The 23,885-nt window shown below is 48.2% G+C and overlaps 1 protein-coding gene across 6 annotated transcripts in view; it reads right to left on the bottom strand.

Annotated features, from left to right (window-relative positions):
* gria3b (glutamate receptor, ionotropic, AMPA 3b) overlaps positions 1 to 23,885 on the bottom strand; it is a 626,694-nt gene that overhangs the window by 67,965 nt on the left and 534,844 nt on the right. For 4 of the 6 annotated variants that reach the window (XR_011946682.1, XM_072505635.1, XM_072505638.1 and 1 more), the window contains exons 13-14: positions 6,237 to 6,484; positions 5,605 to 5,719 (exon numbers count right to left, since the gene is read on the bottom strand). Coding sequence is in view for 5 of the 6 variants with exons in the window: in XM_072505635.1 (XP_072361736.1) it covers positions 5,605 to 5,719; positions 6,237 to 6,484 (363 nt within the window). In the remaining variant the exon portion in view is untranslated. The remainder of the gene's footprint in view (positions 1 to 5,604; positions 5,720 to 6,236; positions 6,485 to 23,885) is intronic. The other 2 variants (XM_072505636.1, XM_072505639.1) reach the window with 1 other exon arrangement.

Consider the following 23,885-nt stretch of genomic DNA (forward strand, 5'->3'; position numbering starts at 1 on the left):
CAGGACAGACGGGCTGGACATGGACAGGAGGCTGCCCACCGTTACTGGCTGGGCCAGCGGGCACGGGACAGGCTGATAGCTGCCCGATCCACGGGCTAGGAGGGCGTGGGAATCGCCGAGTATGGGCACAGACTGCACACTATGGCACCAGCCTACCACCCTCACCCCACCCACCACCACTAACCACCCTCACCCCACCCGCATGCACACCACCCCTCCATTGCACATCCACCTGCGGCACAATGGGACGGGCTCACACGGTCGCCGGTGGAAGCGTGTCTATTGGAGACCATGGAGGATGATGACAACCCGCTCTGCGATGAGCTCTGGGCTCTACATCGTTGGACAATGTCTGACCCATGGCCACAGCCCGGACCGTCCCTGCATGCGGCCGTGACACTGCAGCGCACGGCCCCGTCGTCTGCCCGGGGGGGGGGGGGGGGGGGGGGGGGGTGGCGGCGAGGACAACCAGGGGCAGGGGGGGTGGGCACACTTAACTGAGGCCGACGTTCTATCACCCCTCACACCCCCACTGGCACTCACCTCACACCGCACCCCCGCACGCATCGGACAGAGCACAAAGGCAGCTTCTGTAGGTGTGAAAGTGATTTTAATAACAAACAGTTCTTGCACGTGCCCTAGCCCCAGAACTAATCTATGCCCTGCACCCGTGCCAACTTACTCAGTGTAATGGGGGAAGGGGGATATGGGGGAAGGGGGGATATGGGGAGATATGGGGGAAGGGAGATATGGAGGAAGGGGGGATATGGGGGAAGGGGTATATGGGGGAATATGGGGGAAGGGGGGATATGGTAGGATATGGGGGAAGGGGATATGGGGGAAAGGGAGATTTGTGGGAAGGGTGATATGGGGGAAGGGGATATGGGGGAAAGGGGGATATGGGGGAAGGGGGCAATAAAGGAAGGGGGATATGGAGGAAGTGGGGATATGGGGGAAGGGGGGATATGGGGGGATATAGGAGAAGGGATATGGGGGAAGGGAGGCTATGGGGATATGGAGGATGGGGTATATGGAGGAAGGGGGATATGGGGAAGGGGGATATGGGGAAGGGAGGATATGGGTGAAGGGGGATATGGAGGAAGGGAGGATATGGGGGATATCGGGGAAGGGGGATATGGGGGAAGGGGAATATTGGGGAAGGGGGATATGGGGAAAGGGGATATGGAGAAGGTGATATAGGGGAAGGGGATATGGGGGAGGGGGGATATGGGGAAAGGGGTTATGGGGAAGGGGGATATGGGGAAGGGGGATATGGGGAAGGGGGAAAAAGTGAGAGGGGGATATGGGGGAAGGGGGCTATGGGAAGGGGGTTATGGGTGGTATATGGGAGAGGGGGTTATGGGGGAAGGGGGGATATGGGGAAGGGGGGATATGGGGGAAGGGGGGATGGGGGAAGGGGGGGAAGGGAAAAGGGGGACAGGCAGTGGGGGGTCTCACTTGGTGCTGCGTGGTGGGCGGCCATTTTGCCGGGTCTCCGGGTGGGGGAGAGGGGAAACATCTTTTGTGCAGTGACGCCGCGCGCGTCCGCGACGGGTGACGCCGTCGCGAATTGCGTCACGCCGCTCCTTGCCCATTCCCGGCCGGAGAATTCGCGACGTTTCGGGGGGCTCGGCGCCGGAGTGATTCGCGCCGCTTTTAGCGCCAATTCACGGAGAATCCCGCCGGGGTCTTTATGTGTCACGCCTACCCTTTCTTGAAAATGCGAATGATGCACAGAAACACACATTTATGAGCCACCTGTTAACATCTACTCACTGCACTCTCTTTTATGCATTAGTAATCAGCTAGACCAACTGTTACCTTACCTAGTCAACAACCAAAAGTTTTCGTACCTGTTGCATCAGATAATTGTTGAAGGACATTTCCTTCAGCAGTTTGTTGTGGAACGCATAATATTCTGTGTGCTCAGAGGAATGGTATTTCAGAGCACAGGCAATGCAACAGTATTCCGAAAATTACTGGCATATTACAAGTTTGGCATTAATGCCATTTGATCCTCACCCAGAAAGTGAGGTTACACGAATTCAATGAAATGAAACTATATTGGACAAGAAATTTACATTTTAAAAACATTAAATAAATGAAAGTGCAAAAACAAAACTACATCAGATTTTCTCAATCTATTGGCTTCTCAGCCCCCACATCTGCCCCAACACTTCCTGGTCATAAAAGCTCCACGGACTGCCATAAAACAAATATTTTCACTGTATGAAAATTAGTTATGCAATTAACTGTATACATTTATTATTCTTGTTTTACTTGATGTGGAACTCGTTGTTGATACTGGGCACCAGGTCGAAGTTTTGGGCGAGGGAATTAATGCCAAGTTGTGCCGGTTATTGGCTGAATCCAGTCGTAATCGATGGCCGAGATTTTATGGCCATTCCTGCCGTCGAGATCTTCAGGTCCCTCGATTGAGAAACTCGATCCTAAATCACTGAACTAAACAAAGAACTTTCCAAAAGTAAGATCTAAGTAAAGCTACAAATAAATACAATTATGAGGCCACGTAGTGCCTCCTGCATTTGACAATGAAATTCAACAAAGAAATTCTACTCTACTCTTCACGTGGTGACATTAGCTAGCGTTCTTTGATTATAGCAAAGTTCCCATGAAAGGCTAAATACTGAAAACATGAAATAAAGACTAACAATGGTAGAAACACACAGGGGAGAATTTTAACTTCTTGATCCACTGGCACAGGGGGCTGAGTGGTGCACGGGACACCCAGAGCTCGAGATTTCCCCACACTCAACAGATAGCTTGTGCCATCATAGAAATGACCCTCAGATGGCCCTCAGTCAGTCAGATGGCCAGGCTTTGTTTCTTGTTGAGGGTGAGCTCAATCCTGGCGGGTGTCTGATTCCCGGTGGGTGGAGGAGTCAATGACTGGAGCTCGAGAGATTGGAGGGTGGGGAGAGGGGCGGCTGGAGGGGGTGGGGCGTGGCTGGTGGGAAGGTCAGAGACTTGGTGAGGGAGGGAGTCTGTGGCAGATTGTAAGGGGTCAAGGGGCTTGTCTGGTTGCAGAGTGCTGCCATTCAACTATTGCTGAATCCAGCAGGTAAGCAGGCCTCCCTGGTCCAAATGTCCTCGCCTTCCTTTTGTTGCTACCTCTCCTGAGACTTCGGAACTCTGGGTGATCAGGGTTAAGTGTAAAATGGTGGATAAATCTGAGACATGCAACCTCATTGTATTTTTAAATTGTCAACCTATTTCCTGGGAGAGGGTTTGGTTGCCTGTGCCCATTCCCACGTACATTAAAGTGAGAGATGGATGGCTTTGAGGTAGGTTGGAGTTGCTATTCAGATTTTTAATGTCTTCCTCCCACCTGACTCAAATCCATCAGTTCTATGGGGTTAAAATTCACCGCTGCTTCCCCACCTTCTGCGGGTGAGGACTGATGTTTCCAACGTGTATCTTGGTTTGATGCGTATGTGTTCTAGTGAAAGATCTCAATTTGAAACTTTAACATATCATTTTTCAAGATGATGACAGGGTTGCTCTGTCGTTCCAGGGTTCTCTGTTGAATTATTTATTCACAGGGTAGGCAGGTGGCAAATTCTTTTTTTTGGAGTGCCAATTCAGCAACTTTCCCTTCCTATAAAATTATACCAGCATGATTTTTTGTTTCACATCCTCCAACTGCAATCTGTGCTTTTTGCTTGGACAAGGCAACACGGCAGCACTAATTCTCTCTGTTTAGGGCAGCACGGTAGCATTGTGGATAGCACAATTGCTTCACAGTTCCAGGGTCCCAGGTTCGATTCTGGCTTGGGTCACTGTCTGTGCGGAGTCTGCACATCCTCCCCGTGTGTGCGTGGGTTTCCTCCGGGTGCTCCGGTTTCCCCCCACAGTTCAAAGATGTGCAGGTTAGGTGGATTGGCCATGATAAATTGCCCTTAGTGTCCAGAATTGCCCTGAGTGTTGGGTGGGGTTACTGGGTTATGGAGATAGGGTGGAGGTGTGGATCTTGGGTAGGGTGCTCTTTCCAAGAGCCAGTGCAGAGATTCGATGGGCCAAATGGTCTCCTGCTGCACTGTAAATTCTATGAATTCTATGAAATAAGGCATGGCGGCACAGTGGTTAGCATTGCTGCCTCACAGCTATTGGAACCCGGGTTTGATTCCAACCTCTGTCTGTGTGGAATTTGCACTTCCTCCCCGGGTCTGCGTGGGTTTCCTCCGGGTGCTCCGGTTTACATAGAACATAGAACGATACAGTGCAGTACAGGCCCTTTGGCCCACGATGTTGCACTGAAACAAAAGCAATCTAACCTACACTATGCCATTATCATCCATATGCTTATCCAATAAACTTTTAAATGCCCTCAATGTTGGCGAGTTCACTACTGTTGCAGGTAGGGCATTCCACGGCCTCACCACTCTTTGCGTAAAGAACCTACCTCTGACCTCTGTCCTATATCTATTACCCCTCAGTTTAAAGCTATGTCCCCTCGTGCCAGCCATTTCCATCCGCGGGAGAAGGCTCTCGCTGTCCACCCTATCTAACCCCCTGATCATTTTGTATGCCTCTATTAAGTCTCCTCTTAACCTTCTTCTCTCCAACGAAAACAACCTCAAGTCCATCAGCCTTTCCTCATAAGATTTTCCCTCCATACCAGGCAACATCCTGGTAAATCTCCTCTGCACCCGCTCCAAAGCCTCCACGTCCTTCCTATAATGTGGTGACCAGAACTGTACGCAATAAGACCAGAACTGTACGCAATAAGGTTTCCTCCCATGCTCCAAAGATCTACAGGTTAGGTGGATTGGCAATGCTAAAGTTCACCTTAGGGTGGTGTTGCAGTAATAGGTGAGGGATAGGACCTAGTTCAGATAGTCTTTCGAAGGGTCGATGGGCTGAATGGCCTCCTGCTGCACTGTAGGGATTTCATGATTCTAAGGCAGCACAGCTTTTTATTGTGACCCTCTAGCCCTGCAAACTAAGCTTCTTTCTCAGTGACAGTGAAGCAAGGATAATGATAGCAGGCGCATGAAAATTAATCTGTCTGTATAAGGATAGCTTTGAAAGTTGATGAATAAGAACTTAAAAAAAGATCCAATTAATTGAATTATTTGAATCTAAAAGGAGGACTCTCCTCTGCGGGACTCACAAAGGATACTGTTGCTTTGTGCAACTGCATAATGTGGATTCTGGTACAAAGCACCCACTAAGCCTCTCTGTTAGCCTTGAAATACTGACTGACTTGCCATTTCTCTTTTATTCTTGGATTTGGCTTTAGTTTCCTTGAGAGGGGCAACGATTAAGTCAATTTTTCCAAGGGTCAATTGTTTCTGAAGGTCATTGTAGTTTAAAAAAAAACTTCAACTATCATTTGTTTTGCTTCAAATAGAATCTTCAGTTAAATTATCTAATATCATCATAAGGGTGTTTCCCCTAATCTTTCCAAGCATTGCGACACTTAGTTCAGCTGTCAATCTGGTAAAGATCCTTGTTGTACCAACATCACGACTCAAACAATTACGTACAAACGAATGAGTTCACGTTCTTTTGCAAATACAGTAACAGCCTTGCCGATTACTCTGTACTAAGGTACCCGCTTGTGGTGACATTGAGGCTGACCTTGGAGTCACCTCCCCCGCTGCCGCACTCTCCTTTGTCGTACCACCATTTGTTTTTCAATTTGTCCAACAGGCCTTGTTCATTCAGTTTTAATACTGCGAGGTTAACAGCATTTCTTGAAACGATAAAACATATTTGTAAGAAAATGAACAATTGTAAGAAGTGTACGTGAAAGGAGCACAATAGGACAAATTGGCTATTTTCACGGAATGGAGAAACGCTTGCACGGCAAATAAAGTGTTAATATTGGAAGGTGGCATGAAGGGTCACATTGTTCAAAACGGAAGTGTGCGGGATGGGGATTTGCCTTTAAGAAAAAAAAAATTAACACATCATGCAATCACACAATTCTTCACACGTGACAGCATTAACTTTACCAGATAAATTGGAAAGGTATAGAATTATAAAACCAAAACAGCAAAGGACGATTAAGAAAAGACGACACGTTAAAGGAAATGGATGCATTAAATAATTTAACTCTACATTACCAGCCTTACTTAATCCAGGCTTTCAAACAATGTAAAATTTAAGTTACCTTACATTCTTGACAATTAAAAGAAAAAAACTGGAAACATCAGGGTGGGTGGAATACTATAACAACATCTAGAACATTGTTACACTATTCCACCCACCTTAATGATGCTCCTTTAGGTGTTGCCACTCCATAGCCTTTCGAATCGAGGTTCCCTCCTACTTTCATGGTGTCACACGGCTTTCTCTGCTCAATGTACTCATTCATTGTCGATTCCAGCAAGAAGGCAAACTTTCCCTTTGATTTTCGAACTTTGGCAACTCCATCAGCTGTTGTTTTGGTGAACACAGATGGTTCAGCAGACTTCATGTAGGACCACATTTTTTCATACACCGCTATTTTTGAACGCTGCATAGAGAGAGAGAGAGGGAGAAAGAGAGAGAGTGAGACAGAGAAAGTATTACATAAATTGGACCAAAGTTCAATCCAAATGTTTTTCCTTTAAATGGTGAATTTGGAGCAGAGATTGATCCCAAACATTGTTGTTCCTTTAGATTACTTTCGCATCAGTTTTCAGGATTTTCACAGAACTGACAGGACGCAAGATAGAAGACAAAAGTGTGTAAAATTTGCACCCTTTTTTGTATTATGAGTTCTTTTTATGTGTATTTTGTATGAGTTCCTGACGGATCATAGGATAATTTTAGATGCGTGATTGAGTCGTTGCCTTTGTCACTTGAGCTATAATCAAGACGACACTGTAACAGGAATTGATGGTTGAATGGTTCACATGTACAGGAAAAGGGGCAAATGTCCAAACTATGTTACCAGTTATGCCAGAATATTGGAGAATTGCAAATGTTGCACCCTTGCTCCAAATAGGTTGCAAAGATAAGCCCAGGAACTACAGGACAGCCAGTTTAACTTTTGTGATGGGGAAACTTCCAGAAACAATAATTTGTGATAAAATTAACAGTCACATGGACAAATGTGGGTTAATTAAGAAAGGGCAGCGCAGATTTATTAAGTGAAGATTGGTACTGACTTGCTGGTGTTTTTGAAGAGGTAATAGTAGCCGTTGATGAGGGCAATGTTGTTGATGTGATATATGTGGACTTCCAAAAGACACTCGATAACAGTTTTTTATTAATTCATTCACGGGATGTGGGCATCGCTGTATAGGCCAGCATTTGTTGCCCATCTCTAATTGTCCTTGAGAAGGTGGCGGTGAGCTCCCTTCTTGAACTGCAGTGGACTATGTGGTGTAGGCACACCCGTATTGCAGTCAGATGGGGAGTTCCAGGATTTTGACCCAGCTACAGTGAAGTGTTCCCCAACAGACCTGCGAGAAAAGTTATAGCTTGTGGAATAAAAGAGACAGTAGCGACATTGGTACAAAATTGGTTGAATGACAGTGGTCAATAGATGTTTATCTTGCTGGAGGAAGGTTTGTAGTGGTGTTCCTCAGGGGTCAATGTTGAGACCCCTGATTTTCCTACTATATGTTAATAGCCTAGGCCTTGGGGTACGGGGCACATTTTCCAAAATTTGTTGATTTTACAAAACTTGGAAGCATTTTGAGCTGTGTGGAGGAGAGTGTGGAACTTCAAAAGGACACAAACAAGTTGGTGGGTGGGCAGACAAGTGGAAAATGAAGTTCAATGTGGAGAAATGAGAAGTGATTAGCTTTGGTCGGAAGAACATGGAAGGACAATATAATGGGTACTACTCAGAAGGGGGTGCAGGAGTAGAGGGATCTGGGTGTGTTTGTGTATAAGTCAATGAAGGTGGCAGGCCAGATTGAATGAGTGGTCAATAAAGCATAGAATAGGCCAGGCTTTATTAATGGGGGCATAGAATTAAGGAAGTTATTTTAAACTTGTATAAGACAGTACTTGGCCTCAGCTGGAGTACTGCATCTGGTTCTGGGTTCCTCACTTGAGGCAAAATATGAAGGAATTTGAGACAGTGCAGAAAAGATTCATGAGAATGGTTTCAGGGATGGGGAACTTCAGTTCTGGAGATAGGTTGGAGAAGTTGGGACTATTTTCCTTGGAGAAGAGAAGGCCGAGAGGAGTTCCGATAGAGGTATTCACAATCATGAGTGCTCTGGACAGAGCAGATAGGGAGAAACTATTCCTACTTGTGAAGGGATTGAGAACGAGGGCACAGATTTAAGATAAATGGTATAAGAAACAACATGAGCAAAAACATTTTCACGTAACATGTGGTTAACGCGTGGAATGTACTGCCTGAGAGTACGGTGGAAGCAGGATCAATAGAAGCATTCAAAACAGAATCAGACTGTAATCTCAAAAGGAAAAATGTACAGAGTTATGGAGAGAAGGTAGGGGAATGGCACTGGCTGAATTGCTCAGTTGGAGTGCCAGAGAGAGAGACCTTGGGCGAAATTCTCCTACCCGCCCCGCCACATTTCTGCCCCGACCGGCCGGCGGGAGTCTCCGTAACACCGGCCGGTCAATGGGGTTTCCCATTGTGGGGCAGCCCCACGCCGTCGGGAAACCCCCGGGCGCCAGCAAAACGGAGACTCCCGCTGGCGGAGAATGACGCCCCTTATTTTTGCGCTGTAAGAATTCTGTGATTGAGTTAAAATCCCCCAGCCCTGGAATCATTCTGGTAATTTCTCCTCTGCAATCAGTCAAGGACCCTCACGTCCTTCCTAAAGCATGGTGATCAGAGCTTCTTTAATACACTGATCTTTAATACCATGAGAGTTGGATTTTCCAGCCCATCCAGGGCGTGTTTTCCAGTGGCTGCCAGTGGGATCTTCCGGACCCGCCGTTGTCTATGGCAATTTTGCATGGCTCACCCGTCCTGCTGCCGGAGAACTTTGGCGGGGCTGGAAGATACCACCGGTGGGAAGGGCCGGAGAATCCCGCCCTAAGTTAAATTTTTAGGCGCTGCCCAATTTGATTGTGTAGTCCCTGATGCTATGCCATCTCAATTCAAACATCATCCAGCCACAATCAGCTTTGTCCTCCAATTGATCCATTATCAATATTTCCAGACAGTACCAACTCTAATAGTTTTTATTTAGATTCCTGAATAATAGGCACACAGCATGTCATTTTTAAAAACATCATAATCAGCCTTATCACTTTTTCTTTGGGTTGGCCTAAGTAGTCCTTTTCTGTTCCAACTCATTTTCAGCGTATGGCTTGTAATTTTTCTGAATTTTCCATTTAAAAAACAATTAGCGTAGGTTCCAAGTAAAAGTGCACTTCATCACTGTGAAACTGACAAGTGATAGGTCAGCCTATGACAGTTAAGACTATGCTAATAGTCTCATGCAGACTGATGGATCAGTGACAAGTGTGCTGATAAGAGATCCCGAGCATAGCTGTTCAATAACAAGGGATAATGAATGAAGAATTTTGCAACAGCGATGGTATCTGTTATGAAAGCAGTTAAGTGGAGACACTGCTCCACAATATTGGGAATGCTGAAAGAAGCTGTGATTGTAGAGTACCTACAGTGCAGAAGGAGGCCATTCAGCCCATCTAGTCTGCACCGGCACTTCGAAAAATCATCCTACCCAGGCCCAATCTTCGGCCCTATTCCTGTAACCCCACCCAACTTTTGGATACTTCCAGACAATCCACCTACCCTGTACATCTTTGGACTGTGGAAGGAAACCGGAGCACCCAGAGGAAACCCACGCAGACACAGGGAGAACATACAAACTTCACTCAGACAGTGACCCAAGGCCAGGTTTGAACCCGGGTCCTTGGCGCTGTGAGGCAGCATTGTATCTTGCCTCTGGGTATGCTGTTAGAAGGTGACAGATTCGAAGCCCAGGTCAGGACTTGACTAATTCAGGCCATTACTCAAGTTTTATTTCAATGCCATAATCCTGCATTTTCAAAAGTGTTACTCTTATGAGAAAGTGGAAAGCCATCTGCCTTCTATCGTGGTTCAGATGGAAGTTAAAGAATCTGTTAAATTATTTGAAAGAGCAGAGTTTTCCTGCCATCCTGTCCAACATTCTTCCTTAATTAACGTTACCATGAACAAATCAACTGGCTTCGATGTCATTGCTGCCTATATATGGAATCATACTCTGCACAAAATGGCTGCTGCCTTTTGTTATCGAACAACTGTTCATTTCAAAGTAGTTGAAACATTTCCGGCACGACATACAGTTGTAAGTTTTTCTTTTTTCCATCTCTCCCTACTTTTTCTCTCAGTGTCACTCCATGCAACAGTTGACTAATTCATATGAAGTGTCCCCCTCAGGCAAGCCTGCAGGATTCCTCAGGCTTTTCCTTAAATTTTCATGCGTTTATGTGGAAATCGCATTAAGTGCTGTTCCCGCATCACCACTGAGTCCGCTGACCTACTTTGGCTCCCAGTCAATTTTAATATTCATATACTTGTTTTCAAACCCCTCCTTGGCCTCACCCCTCCCTATCTCTCCAATCCCCAACCCCACATATCTCGGAAATATCTGCACTCGATTTTCAAATTTGCTGATGACACCGCCGTAGTGGGTCGGATTTCAAACAGTGACGACACAGAGTACAGGAATGAGATAGAGAATCTGGTGAACTGGTGCAACGACAATAATCTCTCCCTCAATGTCAACAAAACAAAGGAGATTGTCATCGACTTCAGGAAGCGTAGAGGAGAACATGCCCCTGTCTACATCAATGGGAACGAAGTAGAAAAGATCGAGAGCTTCAAGTTTTAAGGTGTCCACATTACCAACAACTGTCCTGGTCCCCCATGCTGACACTATAGTTAAGAAAGCCCACCAACGTCTCTACTTTCTCAAAAGACTAAGGAAATTTGGCATGTTAGCTGCGACTCTCACCAACTTTTACAGATGCACCATTAAAAGCATTCTTTCTGGTTGTAACACAGCTTGGTATGGTTCCTGCTCTTCTCAAGACCGCAGGAAACTACAAAAGGTCGTGAATGTAGCCCAGTCCATCACGCAAACCAGCCTCCCATCCATTGACTATGTCTATAATTCCCGCTGCCTCAGAAAGGCAGCCAGCATAATTAAGGACCCCAAGCACCCCGGACATACTCTCTTCAACCTTCTTCCGTCAGGAAAAAGACACAAAAGTTTGAGGTCACGTACCAATCGACTCAAGAACAGCTTCTTCCCTGTTGCCATCAGACTTTTGAATGGATCTACCTCGTATTAAGTTGATCTTTTCTCTACACCCTAGTTATGACTGTAACATTACATTCTGTAGTCTCTCCTTCCTTCCCTATGTATGGTATGCGTTGTCTGTATGGCATGCAAGAAACAATACTTTTCACTGTATACTAATACATGTGACAATAATAAATCAAATCAAATCAAATCAAAAACTCCTATCATTCTGGGATCCTGAGCACCTCCAATTGTAATGCCTCCACCATTGGTGGATGTGCCTTCAGCTGTCTGGGCCTGTCTGGGTCGTAAGCAATGGAATACTCCCCCTAGCCTTATCCACTTCTCTACCTCCTTGTTCTCCGTTAAGACATTCTCCGACTTTGGCCAAGCTTTTGATCACCTGACCTAACAAATCCTTGGGCTAGGTTTTACGGGAACCCGACAGGCATGTTTTCAGCAGGGGGCCGGGGGGAGGGGGGGGGGGGGGGGGGGAAGGGCACGTAAGAGAGAGCAGGTGTCCTGCCCACCACCTTCCCACCCACCCGCCCTGACCTCACTCCCATAAGGTGGGTGGGTACCAAGATCAGAAGTCCACCTGCCATATTTAAATAATTAGGGTCAGTTGAGATTGTTAACAAGCTAATTTACTCTGATAAAACGATGCGCGTTCCATAATACGATTGGCGTTGGCAGTTGGGCAGGAGTAGGTGGGCTGTTTTCGTTCAAAAGTTTTTAAATGGGTGGGAAGAAGGGAGTGCCTTTGAACATTGTGAGACAGCCCAGCTAAGATAGTAACCCCCCCCCCACACCAACTTTATTTTTATCCACCTGCTCTCCGAAAAGCTTCCTCCCCCCCTCAGAATCTTAAAAAATCCTCCCCGCCTAATACTCTGGGCATATCTTACTCCTGGATCCATTGGGCCTTCCTCTTTGGACTGGTTGCATTCTGGAGTGCACCCTATTAAGATCTTGCTGCTGCAGAGACTACTGGAACTCTTGCCCAACCGTTTGATTGGTACGGATGTCTTGAGGGTTGGACAACCCCCCCAGTGAGGGATGGAAGTCTGACTCTCCAACAATTTAGCCTGCCTACGGCATATTATGGCCGTGGGGTGGGCTTGTGTGGAGCAAGTCAGCTTCTGACTGACTTTATTTCCAGAGGAAGTGGGGAGGGGGAGGCGATCTGTCCCTACTCTCTAATATACACCTCCTTATGTAGCTCAGGGTCATATTCTGTTTTATAACGCCACTCTAGCAGTGAATTTGTGGAACTTGCTGCCCATAGTGCGGTGGAGTCTGAATCATTAAACTGTTTCAAGAAGGAGATAGATATATTTCTGAATAAAAAATGGGTTGAAGGGTTACGGGGAACAGGCAGGGAGATGGATTTGAGACCAGGAAGAGATCATCCATGATCTGATAGAATGGCAGAGCAGGCCCAAAGGCCTGAATTGCCTACTTCTGGCCCAAATTCCGATGTTCCTATGTAAAGCACCTTGGGTTATTTTATTATGTTAAAGACACAATATAAATATAAGGGGCGGCATTCTCCGATAATGGGGCTAAGTGTTGACACCGTCATAAACGCCGGAGCGTTTTACGACAACATCATCTGGTCCAGTGGAGCAGCGATCCTGCGCCTCATGCAGCTCCAGCTGTTGATACGGGTGCCAGCATGGCCAGTGCGGGTCCACACCTGTGCGCCACGGCAATATGGCGGAGCCCTAAAGGGGCCCGGCGGGGAGGAACATAGGCCCCCCCGCAATTAGCCCGCCCGCCGATCAGTTGGCCCCGATCGCGGGCCTGGCCACCGTGGAGGCACCCCCCCGGAGTTGGATCCTCCCTCCCCCCCACCAGGATGGGCCCCGCAGTCAGAACGCCTTGATCATGCCAGGTAGGACCACATGCGAACGATCCCGGCGGGACTCGGCTGAACTCAGCGGGCATTTGGCCCGTCGAGGGTGGAGAATCGCGGGGGGTGCTGTGTCGAGCAGCCCCCAACCAGCGCCGCACCGACCGTGCCAGCGCCATTGCACCGATTCTCCGGTCGCTGGAGAATCGGCGCCGGAGTGGCGTCGCTAGATTCACCCCCCCCGGCGATTCTCCGACCCGCCGCAGGATCGGAGAATCCCGCCCAAGTTGTTGTTACTGCTGTTATCGTAATTCTACTTTTTGCACCGAATGCAAAGTAACATTCAGACCCCTCAAAAAACATCAAACCAGATTTGGTTTTCATTAACTTCCTGTATTAGTTTGGACAGGGTCAGGAAACTATAGAAGAAAGTAACCAAGTTCTTCACCTAGAATAATACTCAGATTCCCCAGTATTGTCCCCTGTGAATTAATTAATTGTAAATGTGTAGTTTGTCAACAAATTTGCAGGTTGAGTAAAACTATCTTCCAAATGGTTATCTTTGGCTTTATCCTCTGCTTCTGTTACCATGATCCCTCTATGTTTATTTTACCCTTTCATTTATTCCTTCATCAGTTCTTCCCATTTTTAATATCTCCCAAAAGGATGGGCTGGATTCTCCGGTACCCCAGCTGTGTGTTTCTTGGTGGCGCACCCTTCGCTGGCAGTGGGATTTTATACTCCCGCCACTTGCAATGGGATTCTGGTCAGTACGAACGTTCGGTTTGAGGCGGTGGTTGATAAGGGGGGTCGTTACGTGATGATTACAGGTATACTGGAGGGGAAGGTTGTGGTGTTGGTGAATGTTTATGCCCTGAATTGGGTTGAGATTCAGTTTATGGGATGGATGTTGGCTGCCATTCTGGAATTAGATACACACCAGCTGATTTTAGGGGGGAGATTTGAATTGTGCCTGGATTCAAAGTTGGATCACTCCAGGCGGAGGTCGCTGACCCCTTTGGAGATGGCGGAAGTGTTAGCAGCTTTCATGGGGGACACAGGAGGGGTGGATCCGTGGCAATTTACGCACCCAGGGAGTAAGCAGTTTTCATTTCTTTCACCAGTGCACAAGGTGTACTCAAGAATTAATTTTTATGTTATGGGTAGAACCTTGTTGCTTGGGGTAAAAAAATGAGGACTATTCGGCAGTGGTTATTTCTGACCACATGCTGCATTGGGTGGAGTTGAAGCTGGAGGCAGGTCGGGCGCAGCATATGGGTTGGGGCCTGGATGCGGGGCTGCTATCTGACCTTGGGTTTTGTGGGAAGATTCCTAGGGCTATATAGGACTATGTGGAATGGAATGAGAACGGGATGGTCTCTGCGTTGTGGGAGGTGTTAAAGGCAGTGATTAGGGGGAGATCATCTTGTACAAGGTGAACGTGGACAGAGAGGCCAGGCAGAAATGTCAGGAGCTGGTGGCCAAGATGCTGCGTGTAGATAGGGAGTATGCGAGCAACCCAACGGCAGAGCTTAGGGAACGCAGGAAGAAGCTGCAAATGCAATTTGAAATGTTGTCCACAAGCCAAGTGGTGCACCAGCTGTGGCATTTATCGAGGGTGGTATATGAGTATGGAGGGAAGGCTAGTCATCTATTTGTCCATCAGTTAAGGCGACAAGAGGCTGCTAGATAGATTGTGCAGGTGCGAGGCTTGGGGTGTGGATTCGTTTTTGCTCCAGAAAAGGTCAACGGGGTCTTTTGGCCCACCCCTGCCGATTCTCCGTCCCGCGATGGGCCGAAGTCCCGCTGCTGGAATGCCTGTCCCGCCAGCGTGGTTTAAACCACCTTTTGAACTGGGAGACAAGGCGGCGCGGGCAGTCTCCGGGGTCCTGGGAGGGGGCTGCGGGGCGATCTGGCCCCAGGGGGTGCCCCCACAGTGGCCTGGCCTGCGACCGGGGCCCACCAATCCGCGGGCGGGCCTGTGCCATGGGGGCACTCTTTTTCTTCCGCCTTCGCCATGGTCTTCACTATGGCAGAGGCGGAAGAGACCCCCTCCCGCGCATGCGTCGCCCGGCGAAGACCTTTCGGCCCCGGCTGGCGTGGCGTCAAAGGCCTTTCCCGCCAGCTGGCGGAGCGCAAACCACTCCAGCGCGGGCCTAGCCCCTCAAGGTGCGGAGACTTCCGCACCTTTGGGGCGGCCCGACGCCGGAATTGTTCCCGCCACTCCATTACGCCGGAACCCCCCGCCCCGCCGGGTAGGGGAGAATCCCGCCCCATTTGCTTGAACTGGTGAAATTGGATGGCATATTTGGGTAAGGGGCTGGAGAGGGTGAGGGATTTGTTTCTGGAGGGAGAGTTTACCAGCTGGGAGGAGTTGAAGGATAAAGCAGGATTTTTCTGCGGGGGGGGGGCATTGGTTCACGTACTTTCAGGCATTTTTGACATTCCCGGTGGCGCCACCATCCACTTTGCTAGAAAGGATACTTTTCTGTTTGGGGTCAGAGGAGGGCAGCATTTCAGGGATGTATGGATGGATCATGGTGGAAGAGCAGGGGCGTCATTCTCCGACCCCCCGCCGGGTCGGAGAATGGCCGTTGGCCGCCGTGAATCCTGCCCCCGCCGAAGTCTCCGGTACCGGAGATTGGGCGGGGGCGGGAATCGGGCCGCGCCGGTTGGCGGGACCCCCCGCTGGATTCTCCGGCCCGGACGGGCCGAAGTCCTGCCCAGAAATTGCCTGTCCCGCTGGCGTAAATCAAACCTGGTATTTACCGGCGGGACCAGGCGGCGTGGGCGGGCTCCAGGGTCCTGGGGGGGGGGGGGGGGCCGGGCGATCTGACCCTGGGGGCTGCCCCCACGGTGGCCTGGCCCGCGATCGGGGCCCACCGATCCGCGGGCGGGCCTGTGCCATGGGGGCACTCTTTCCCTTCCGCCTCCGCCACGGTCTCCACCATGGCGGAGGCGGAAGATACTTTCCCCACTGCGCATGCGCGGGAAACTGACAGCGGCCGCTGATGCTCCCGCGCATGCGCCGCATTTCCGCGCCAGCTGGCGGGGCAACAAACGCCATTTCCGCCAGCTGGCGGGGCGGAAATCCCTCCGGCGTCAGCCTAGCCCCTCAATGTTGGGTCAATGCGGAGCATTCCGCACCTTTGGGCCGGCGCGATGCCCGTCTGATTGGCGCCGTTTTTGGCACCAGTCGGCGGACATCGCGCCGTTGGGGGAGAATTTCGCCCCAGATTCCAGTTGAAGGCCAGGCGAGAGAAGGCGTTGGAACCCATTTTGGAGGAGGCAGTGTGGAGTGAGCCCCTTCGCAGGGTGGGTGCTGTGTCATCCTGTGCGAAGTTAAGTTTGATACAGTTCAAGATGGTGTTCAGGGCACACCTCACCAAGGCTAGATTGAGTCGATTTTTTGAGGATCGGTGTGAGCGATGCTTGAGAGTGCTGGCTAATCACACATGTTCTGGTCCTGTCCCAAGTTGGTGGGTTATTGGAGGTCTTTTTTCAACATCATATTGGCAATCCTGAATGTTGATTTAAAGCCCTGCCTATTTGGAGCTGTCTTTGGGGTGTCGGACTATCCGGAGCTCAGGACGAGTGTGAGGACGGATGCTCTAGCATTCGCCTTGTTGCTGGCCTGGTGTCCAGTAGGGATGGAAGTCCTATTGCCTCCCAACAGCTCTCAGGATCTTTAACAATGTCAGTTCTGGATGCCTGAAAAAGCACATAGATCAGCTCCTCTACATTCTCAGATATTATTCACAGTGGGAATACAGTAAGAGTGCCACAGATGAAATATTATCCCGATAAAACTGTAATCAATTCCAAGTCCACTGGATCCTTTTCACTGTAATCACCAGGACTGAAAACAATGAAAATTGTGAATGCGGTATTATGTGGGTTTTGAAAAAGGAGCTCCTAAAATATCAAATTGCATTTGTATGCATATCTCGTGCTCAATTTTGTACTTACATAGAAACTACAGCACAGAAATAGACCCTGTCAGTGCTTACATTTCATCACCCCTCCCCCCACTCTAATTCCCTTTTCCACCCTGCCCCATATCCTTGTATTCCTTTTTCCCTCAACCCTTCCATTGAATGCACCTGGGCTGAAATCCCTTCAGATTAATAATGAATCTGATCTGCTGAACCGATGAATTCAAAAAGACAGACCCGTCCTCTGTGCCCTTGAGGGGCCTAGGGGACCTAATATTAAATGCCGATCAGGGCACCTTTTAAAGAGGGCACCCGATCCCTGTGGAGCCAGCCTTGCCAGCTCTCTCGGTCCCCCAGTGTGCCAGAATGATGGCACAAACCACACCCCCAGATTATCTGTGCACTAAATGCCAGAAAGTCTTGTCTGAAAACTCAGCCGGGTTTCTGGAGAGAACCACACCGGTTTTCAGTCAGACACTGACACTATGCCATTTCTGGGAAAAATCCCCCCTCTGCGTGGGATTATCCCGAATGATTTAGTGAAATGCAAAACCTTACGTTGTCAAGAGATTTTTCTGGATACTTTGAATCAAAATATATTGGAGCCAAAGGGAATTATGTTTCCTTAGATAGACGGATTAAAATACCTGGGGCGTCATTCTCCGACCCCCCCCGCCGGGTCGGAGAATGGCCGTTGGCCGCCGTGAATCCCGCCCCCGCCGAAGTCTCTGGTACCGGAGATTGGGCGGGGGCGGGAATCGGGCCGCGCCGGTTGGCGGGACCCCCCGCTCAATTCTCTGGCCCGGATGGGCCGAAGTCCCGCCCAGAAATTGCCTGTCCCGCCGGCGTAAATCAAAGCTGGTATTTACCGGCGGGACCAGGCGGCGTGGGCGGGCTCCGGGGTCCTGGGGGGGCGCGGGGCGATCTGACCCGGGGGGTGCCCCCACGGTGGCCTGGCCCGCGATCGGGGCCCACCGATCCGCGGGCGGGCCTGTGCCGTGGGGGCACTCTTTCCCTTCCACCTCCGCCACGGCCTCCACCATGGCGGAGGCGGAAGAGACTCTCCCCACTGCGCATGCGCGGGAAACTGTCGGCGGCCGCTGACGCTCCCGCGCATGCGCCGCATTTCCGCGCCAGCTGGCGGGGCACTAAACGCCATTTCCGCCAGCTGGCGGGGCAACAAACGCCATTTCCGCCAGCTGGCGGGGCGGAAATCCCTCCGGCGTCGGCCTGGCCCCTCAATGTTGGGGCTCGGCCCCCAAAGATGCGGAGCATTCCGCACCTTTGGGCCTGCACGATGCCCGTCTGATTGGCGCCATTTTTGGCACCAGTCGGCGGACATCGCGCCGTTGGGGAAGAATTTTGCCCCTGATACTAGTGCAAACGTTTAGCTGACACTTTGGCCGAAATTCTCCGGTCGTTGGGATTCTCTTTATTCCCGCTGGCAGTGCACCCCTGCCCATGGGTTTCCCGGCGGTATGGGCTGGCTTCAATGGAAATCCCACTGATAAGCGGCGGGAAGAGAGAATCTCACTACTGGAAAACGTGAGGCCAGGGAATCGGAGAATCCAGCCCTTTTGTTTTTGTAGTTGCATGAAATTCTTCTATTCTTAATTCATCATGGCGATTTAATTGGCTCTCAATTCCAGTGATAGTCTCCTTTCACTTTGGCAGTACTTACTGAAATACAAATGATGTTTTATTTGAACAGGGTGAATCACGAGTTGCTAACTTTGACCATACTATCTAATGCTACTCTGATAGAGTGAACAAGAGTTCCGGTTGTAAGTTTAGAAGGAACATTAAGCCATCTTATGTTTGACTATCAAAGACAGCTACATTCTTTGCTCAGCTGGGAGGAATCTCACCTCTGAATCAGAAGATTGCAAGCTCAAGCCTGATTTTCGGACAGAGAACCTCATCTAGACTGATACTTCAGTGCTGTATTGAGGGCAGTGCTGCACTATTGGGTGCAATAGTTACCTTCCTCTCTCTACCAGTACCACCAAAAGGTAGATTAATTAGTTCTTACTCTTATTTCCTGTTCATTAGGCTTAGCTATGCGAAAACTGGTCATCCTGTTTTCATGAATGACAATTACCACACAAGAAAAAAATAATTAGATGGGGAACATTTTGGGTATTCTGAGCAGTGCTTTATAAATAAAGGGGTATTCTTATTTTCCTTCTATCTTTTGGAAGAACAAGCCAGACATTAAAACTATGAAGGTAACAGCAAATTCCTGCACATGATGGAATTCTGAAACAAAACCAGAAAATACTCGACAATCGCAGAAGGTCTGGCAGCATCTGTGGAGCGAGAAGGGGGCTAACGTTCCAGGCCATCACCACTCTTCAGGTAAAATGTATTTCCTCAAATGCCCCTTAAACCTCCCACCCCTCACTTTGAACTTGTGTCCCCTCGTAACTGACCTTTCAACTAAGGGGAACAGTGAGTGTTTCCGGTCGCTGGGCGGTCACTGCCAGAGAATCCCGCCCATAGTCTCCCAAACGGAGAATCCTGCCCCTGGGGCTGGATTCTCCGGTCCCCCAGCCCTATGTTTCTCGACAGCACACCATTCCCTGACGGTGGGATTCGATATTCCTGCCGCTTGTCAATGGGATTTCCCATTGAAGCCACCCCACGCCACCAGGAAACCCGTGGGTGCGGATGCGCTGCCGGCGAGAACAGTGGATCGCTACAGCTGGAGAATTCTGCCCCAATTTATTGATCACAATTTCATAAGGTGTCAAAATGGAACTTTAACTTATGACCTCTTGGTTATTGACCTATTATCATTACTGCACCCAATATGGAAAAATATTGACAAGTTAAAACCACAAAAGAATTAAATGAATTATTAAGGTATTTCTACTGCATTAGGCTGAATAAGCTGTTTACCTAAACTGTGCTCTCTCCCCTTTCCTGTAATTTGGAATGACATAGAATCTATATTATAGAAACAGGCTATTTCATCCAACTGGCCTCCTTTTATGTCCCACATAAGCCTCTTCCCACCCCTCTTCATTTAGCCCTCGCAACAAAGCGTTCTAATATACAGATGTTGTATGTTGTGTGATCTCATAACATGGCACATCATTTAATATAGTGAGAGACAAATGTAAGAAATGTCTTTCCTTGTTTCAATGTTGGAATTTACATTCTGATTGTCAATCAAACCACTTTTGTCCCTTGGTGCGCAGGTACCTACTGATGTTAGACCCCTTTTGAATGCACTTCACAGCCAGAAAATTCGGGTATAGCTGAATTGTAACAGTTTAAACAGTGAATCCATAGATAGGTGTCAGGCTTCAAATAAAGCTTCAAAATTGTAAACGCCCGTATTGATTCCACAAACCAGCCTTTGCGTTGTCCGCATAATACCCCATTGCACCACTCCTGCTATAATACATTTGCCATTTGGCTGCAGTCCAACTAGTACATTATAATGAGGTTGGTCTGCTTAACTTTTGTAAATGGAAATATGTCTACAGATCTGAGTCTTGCGAGTGAAGGATATATTTTGTCCATCTGAAGAGTTATTTCAAAAGCAACCTTTACAATGTAAAACAGTAATTTGGTACCAGCGCAGAGGTGAACCAATTTGATTACTGCCATGAGTAGTTTACTTTGGTAACTTTGGATTTGAAGCACTGATAAGATTTTAATTTTTTTTTTGCTGAAGTGGCCACTATTCATGTGTGAACTGTCAGTGAATGTTAGTGTGGCAGCCTGACTCAACAGGGATTACTGAATGGTGATCAAAGAATCATAGAATCACTACAGTGCAGAAGGAGGCCATTTGGCCCATCAAATCTGCACCAACCCTAAAACCCCACACTGAAGTAATTCTGGGGATTGAATTTGTGGCCACTCTATTACTCACTGAATAAAACTGTTGTGCTTCTTTAGATGGCTCACCAATGCCTAATAGGATAGTGGAAATAGATTCAATATTTACTTTCCAAGGGGAATTGGATATATATTTAAAAAATAAACATTTGCAGGCATCTAGGTAAGTCCTGTCGACCCTCCAAAGTCCTCCTCACTAACGCCTGGCATTTATGCCAAAATTGGGAGACTGTACCACGGACTGGACACACAAAAGCCTGACATAATCATGCTCACAGAGTCACATCTCTTAATGTCCCTGATTTCTCCATCTTCATCCCTTGAACATAGAACATATAACATACAGTACAGAAGGAGGCCATTCGGCCTATCGAGTCTGCGCCAACCCACTTAAGCCCTCACTTCAACCCTACACCCTTGACCCAATAACCCCTCCTAACCTTTTTGGAAACAAAGGGCAATTTATCATGGCGAATCCACCTAACCTGCACGTCTTTGGATTGTGCGAAGAAACCGGAGCATCCGGAGGAAACCCATGCAGACACAGGGAGAACGTGCAGACTCAGCACAGACAGCGACCCAGCAGGGAATTGAACCTGGGATCCTGGTGCTGTGAAGCCACAGTGCTAACCACTGTGCTACCATGCTGCCCTTGGTCTGTCCTGTTCTGCTGGCAGGACAGTCGTAACATAGATGGCAACACAGTGATATACGGGAGGGAGTGGGCCTAACACTCTTTTTCAGCTGATGAATCAGTACTCCTCCATGTTAAACACGACTTGAAAGAGACAATGAGGCTAGTAACAACACAGAATGTACTCTAGGTGGGAAATTTCAATGTCTATCACCAAGAGTGGCTTGGTACAAACAGCACTAACGGAACTGGCTGACTCCTTAACAACATAGCTGCTAGACAGGGGCATGGGCAGGCGGTGAGGCAGCCAGCACAAAGGAAACAGTTACTTGACCTCATTATCACCTACTGACACAGATGACTATCCATGACAGTATTGGTAGGAGTGACCACCATACAGTCCTGAATCCAGTCTTCACAGCTGAAGACATCCCTTGTGTTGTGTCGCACTTACACTGTACAAAATGGAATAAATTCAGAGAAAATCCAACAATAAAGAACTAGTCATCCATGAAGTGCTATCAGCAGCAGCATTATAGTATTCCATCGCAATCTGTAAGCTCATGGCCGAGCAAATACCTCACTCTACCATTACTACCAAGATAGGTGACCAACCCTGGTTCAGTAAAGAACACAGGAGAACATGCCAGGAGCAACAGAAGGTGCATCGTAAAATGAGGTGTCAATCTGGTGAAGCTATAACATGGCACTATATGCATGCTAAACAGCGGACGCAGCAACTATAGACAGAGCTAAATGATCACACAGCTAATGTCCAGATCAAACTCTGCAGAACTGCCACATTCAGTCATGAATGGTGATGGATAATTAAACAACTGACAAATTGGAAAATTGTCCACAAAAGGCAGGTCAAATCTGAGGTCTGGTTTAGCCAAAGGGCTAAACGGCTGGCTTGTAATGCAGAACACAGCCAGCGGCGGGGGTTCAATTCCCGTACCGGCCTCAGGCGCCGGACTGTGGCGACTAGGGCTTTTCTCAGTAACTTCATTGAAGCCTACTTGTGACAATAAGCGATTATTATTAAATCGTATCTGATTAATTACTGCCTCATCAGTTATCAGATAAACAATTGACGGGATTGGAGGAGTGCTTTCAAGCAGCAGGAAATCACAATTGGAGTTCGTCATTGTCGTGTCATAGATTCAGCCATCTTCAGCTGCTTCATCAATAACGTTCCCTCCATCACAAGATCAGAAGTGGAAATGCTCACTGATGATTATTGTGTTCAGCTCCATTCTCAGCTACTCTGACAGTGCCGCAGTCTCTGCTTGCATGCAGCAAGAGCCGGACATCATTCAGACATGGGCTGATTTCTGCCAGACAATGACCATCTCTATCAGGAAGTAGTCTAACAGACTCCTCTTGACATTCAACAGCATTACCTTCATCAAACCCCCCACCTTCAACATCTTATGTGTCACCATTGAACAGCAATTTAATTGGACCAGCCGCATAAATATTGTGGCTTCAAGAGCAGATCATAGGCTAGGAATTCTGAAGTGAACGACTTAACTCCTGACTCTCCAAAGCCTCCATTATCTACAAGGCAAATGTCAGGAATGTGACAGGATGCCCTGCAATTGCCTGGAGGTGTGCAGCTCTGAAAAAACTCAAGAAGCTAGATACCATGGGAACACCACCACCTGGAAATTCCCCTCCAAGCCATCCATCAGCCTGACTTGGAAACATATCGCCATTCCTCAGCTGTCGCTGGGTCAAAATCCTGGATCTCTCTGCCTAATAACATTGTGGGAGTACCTACTCCACATGGACTGCAGCATTTCAAAAAGGCAGCTCAGCACCAACTTCTCAAGGGCAATTAGAGATGGGAAATAAATGCTGGCCTAGCAACTGGTGCCCATATGCCAAGAATGAATTAAAAATAAACATCCAAGGCAAGGCAAACTGCTTGATCAGCAGCACATCTATCACCTCAAACATTTACTCCTTCCACCACCAGCATTTCGTGAGAGCAGTGTGTTCCATTAACAAAATATACTGCCGCAAACTGACAGGGTGTCTTTGATAGCAACTTCCAAACCTGCAATCACTACTAACTAGAAGGACAGGGATATCAGGTGCCTGGCAACACTACTACCTGCAAGTTACACCCCATGGCAACTTGGGATATATCAATATTTCTTCATCACTGGTGGGTCAAAATCCTGAAACTTTCTAACTAACAGCACTTTGGGAGCATCTTCACTGCAGAGTGCAACCGTCACAGAAGACAACTCACTACCACCCCTCAAGGATAATTAGAAATGGAGCAATATATGTTGGCCTGGCCAGCAATCCCCACAAACCCATGAATGAATACTTATAAGAAAAGGTGCATGACTAATTTGATAGCTCTTTCAAAGTGCTGGCACAAGCCTAATGGGTTG

Source organism: Scyliorhinus torazame, chromosome 5 (genome assembly GCF_047496885.1).
Source record: "Scyliorhinus torazame isolate Kashiwa2021f chromosome 5, sScyTor2.1, whole genome shotgun sequence".
Classification (NCBI taxonomy): Eukaryota; Metazoa; Chordata; class Chondrichthyes; order Carcharhiniformes; family Scyliorhinidae; genus Scyliorhinus; species Scyliorhinus torazame.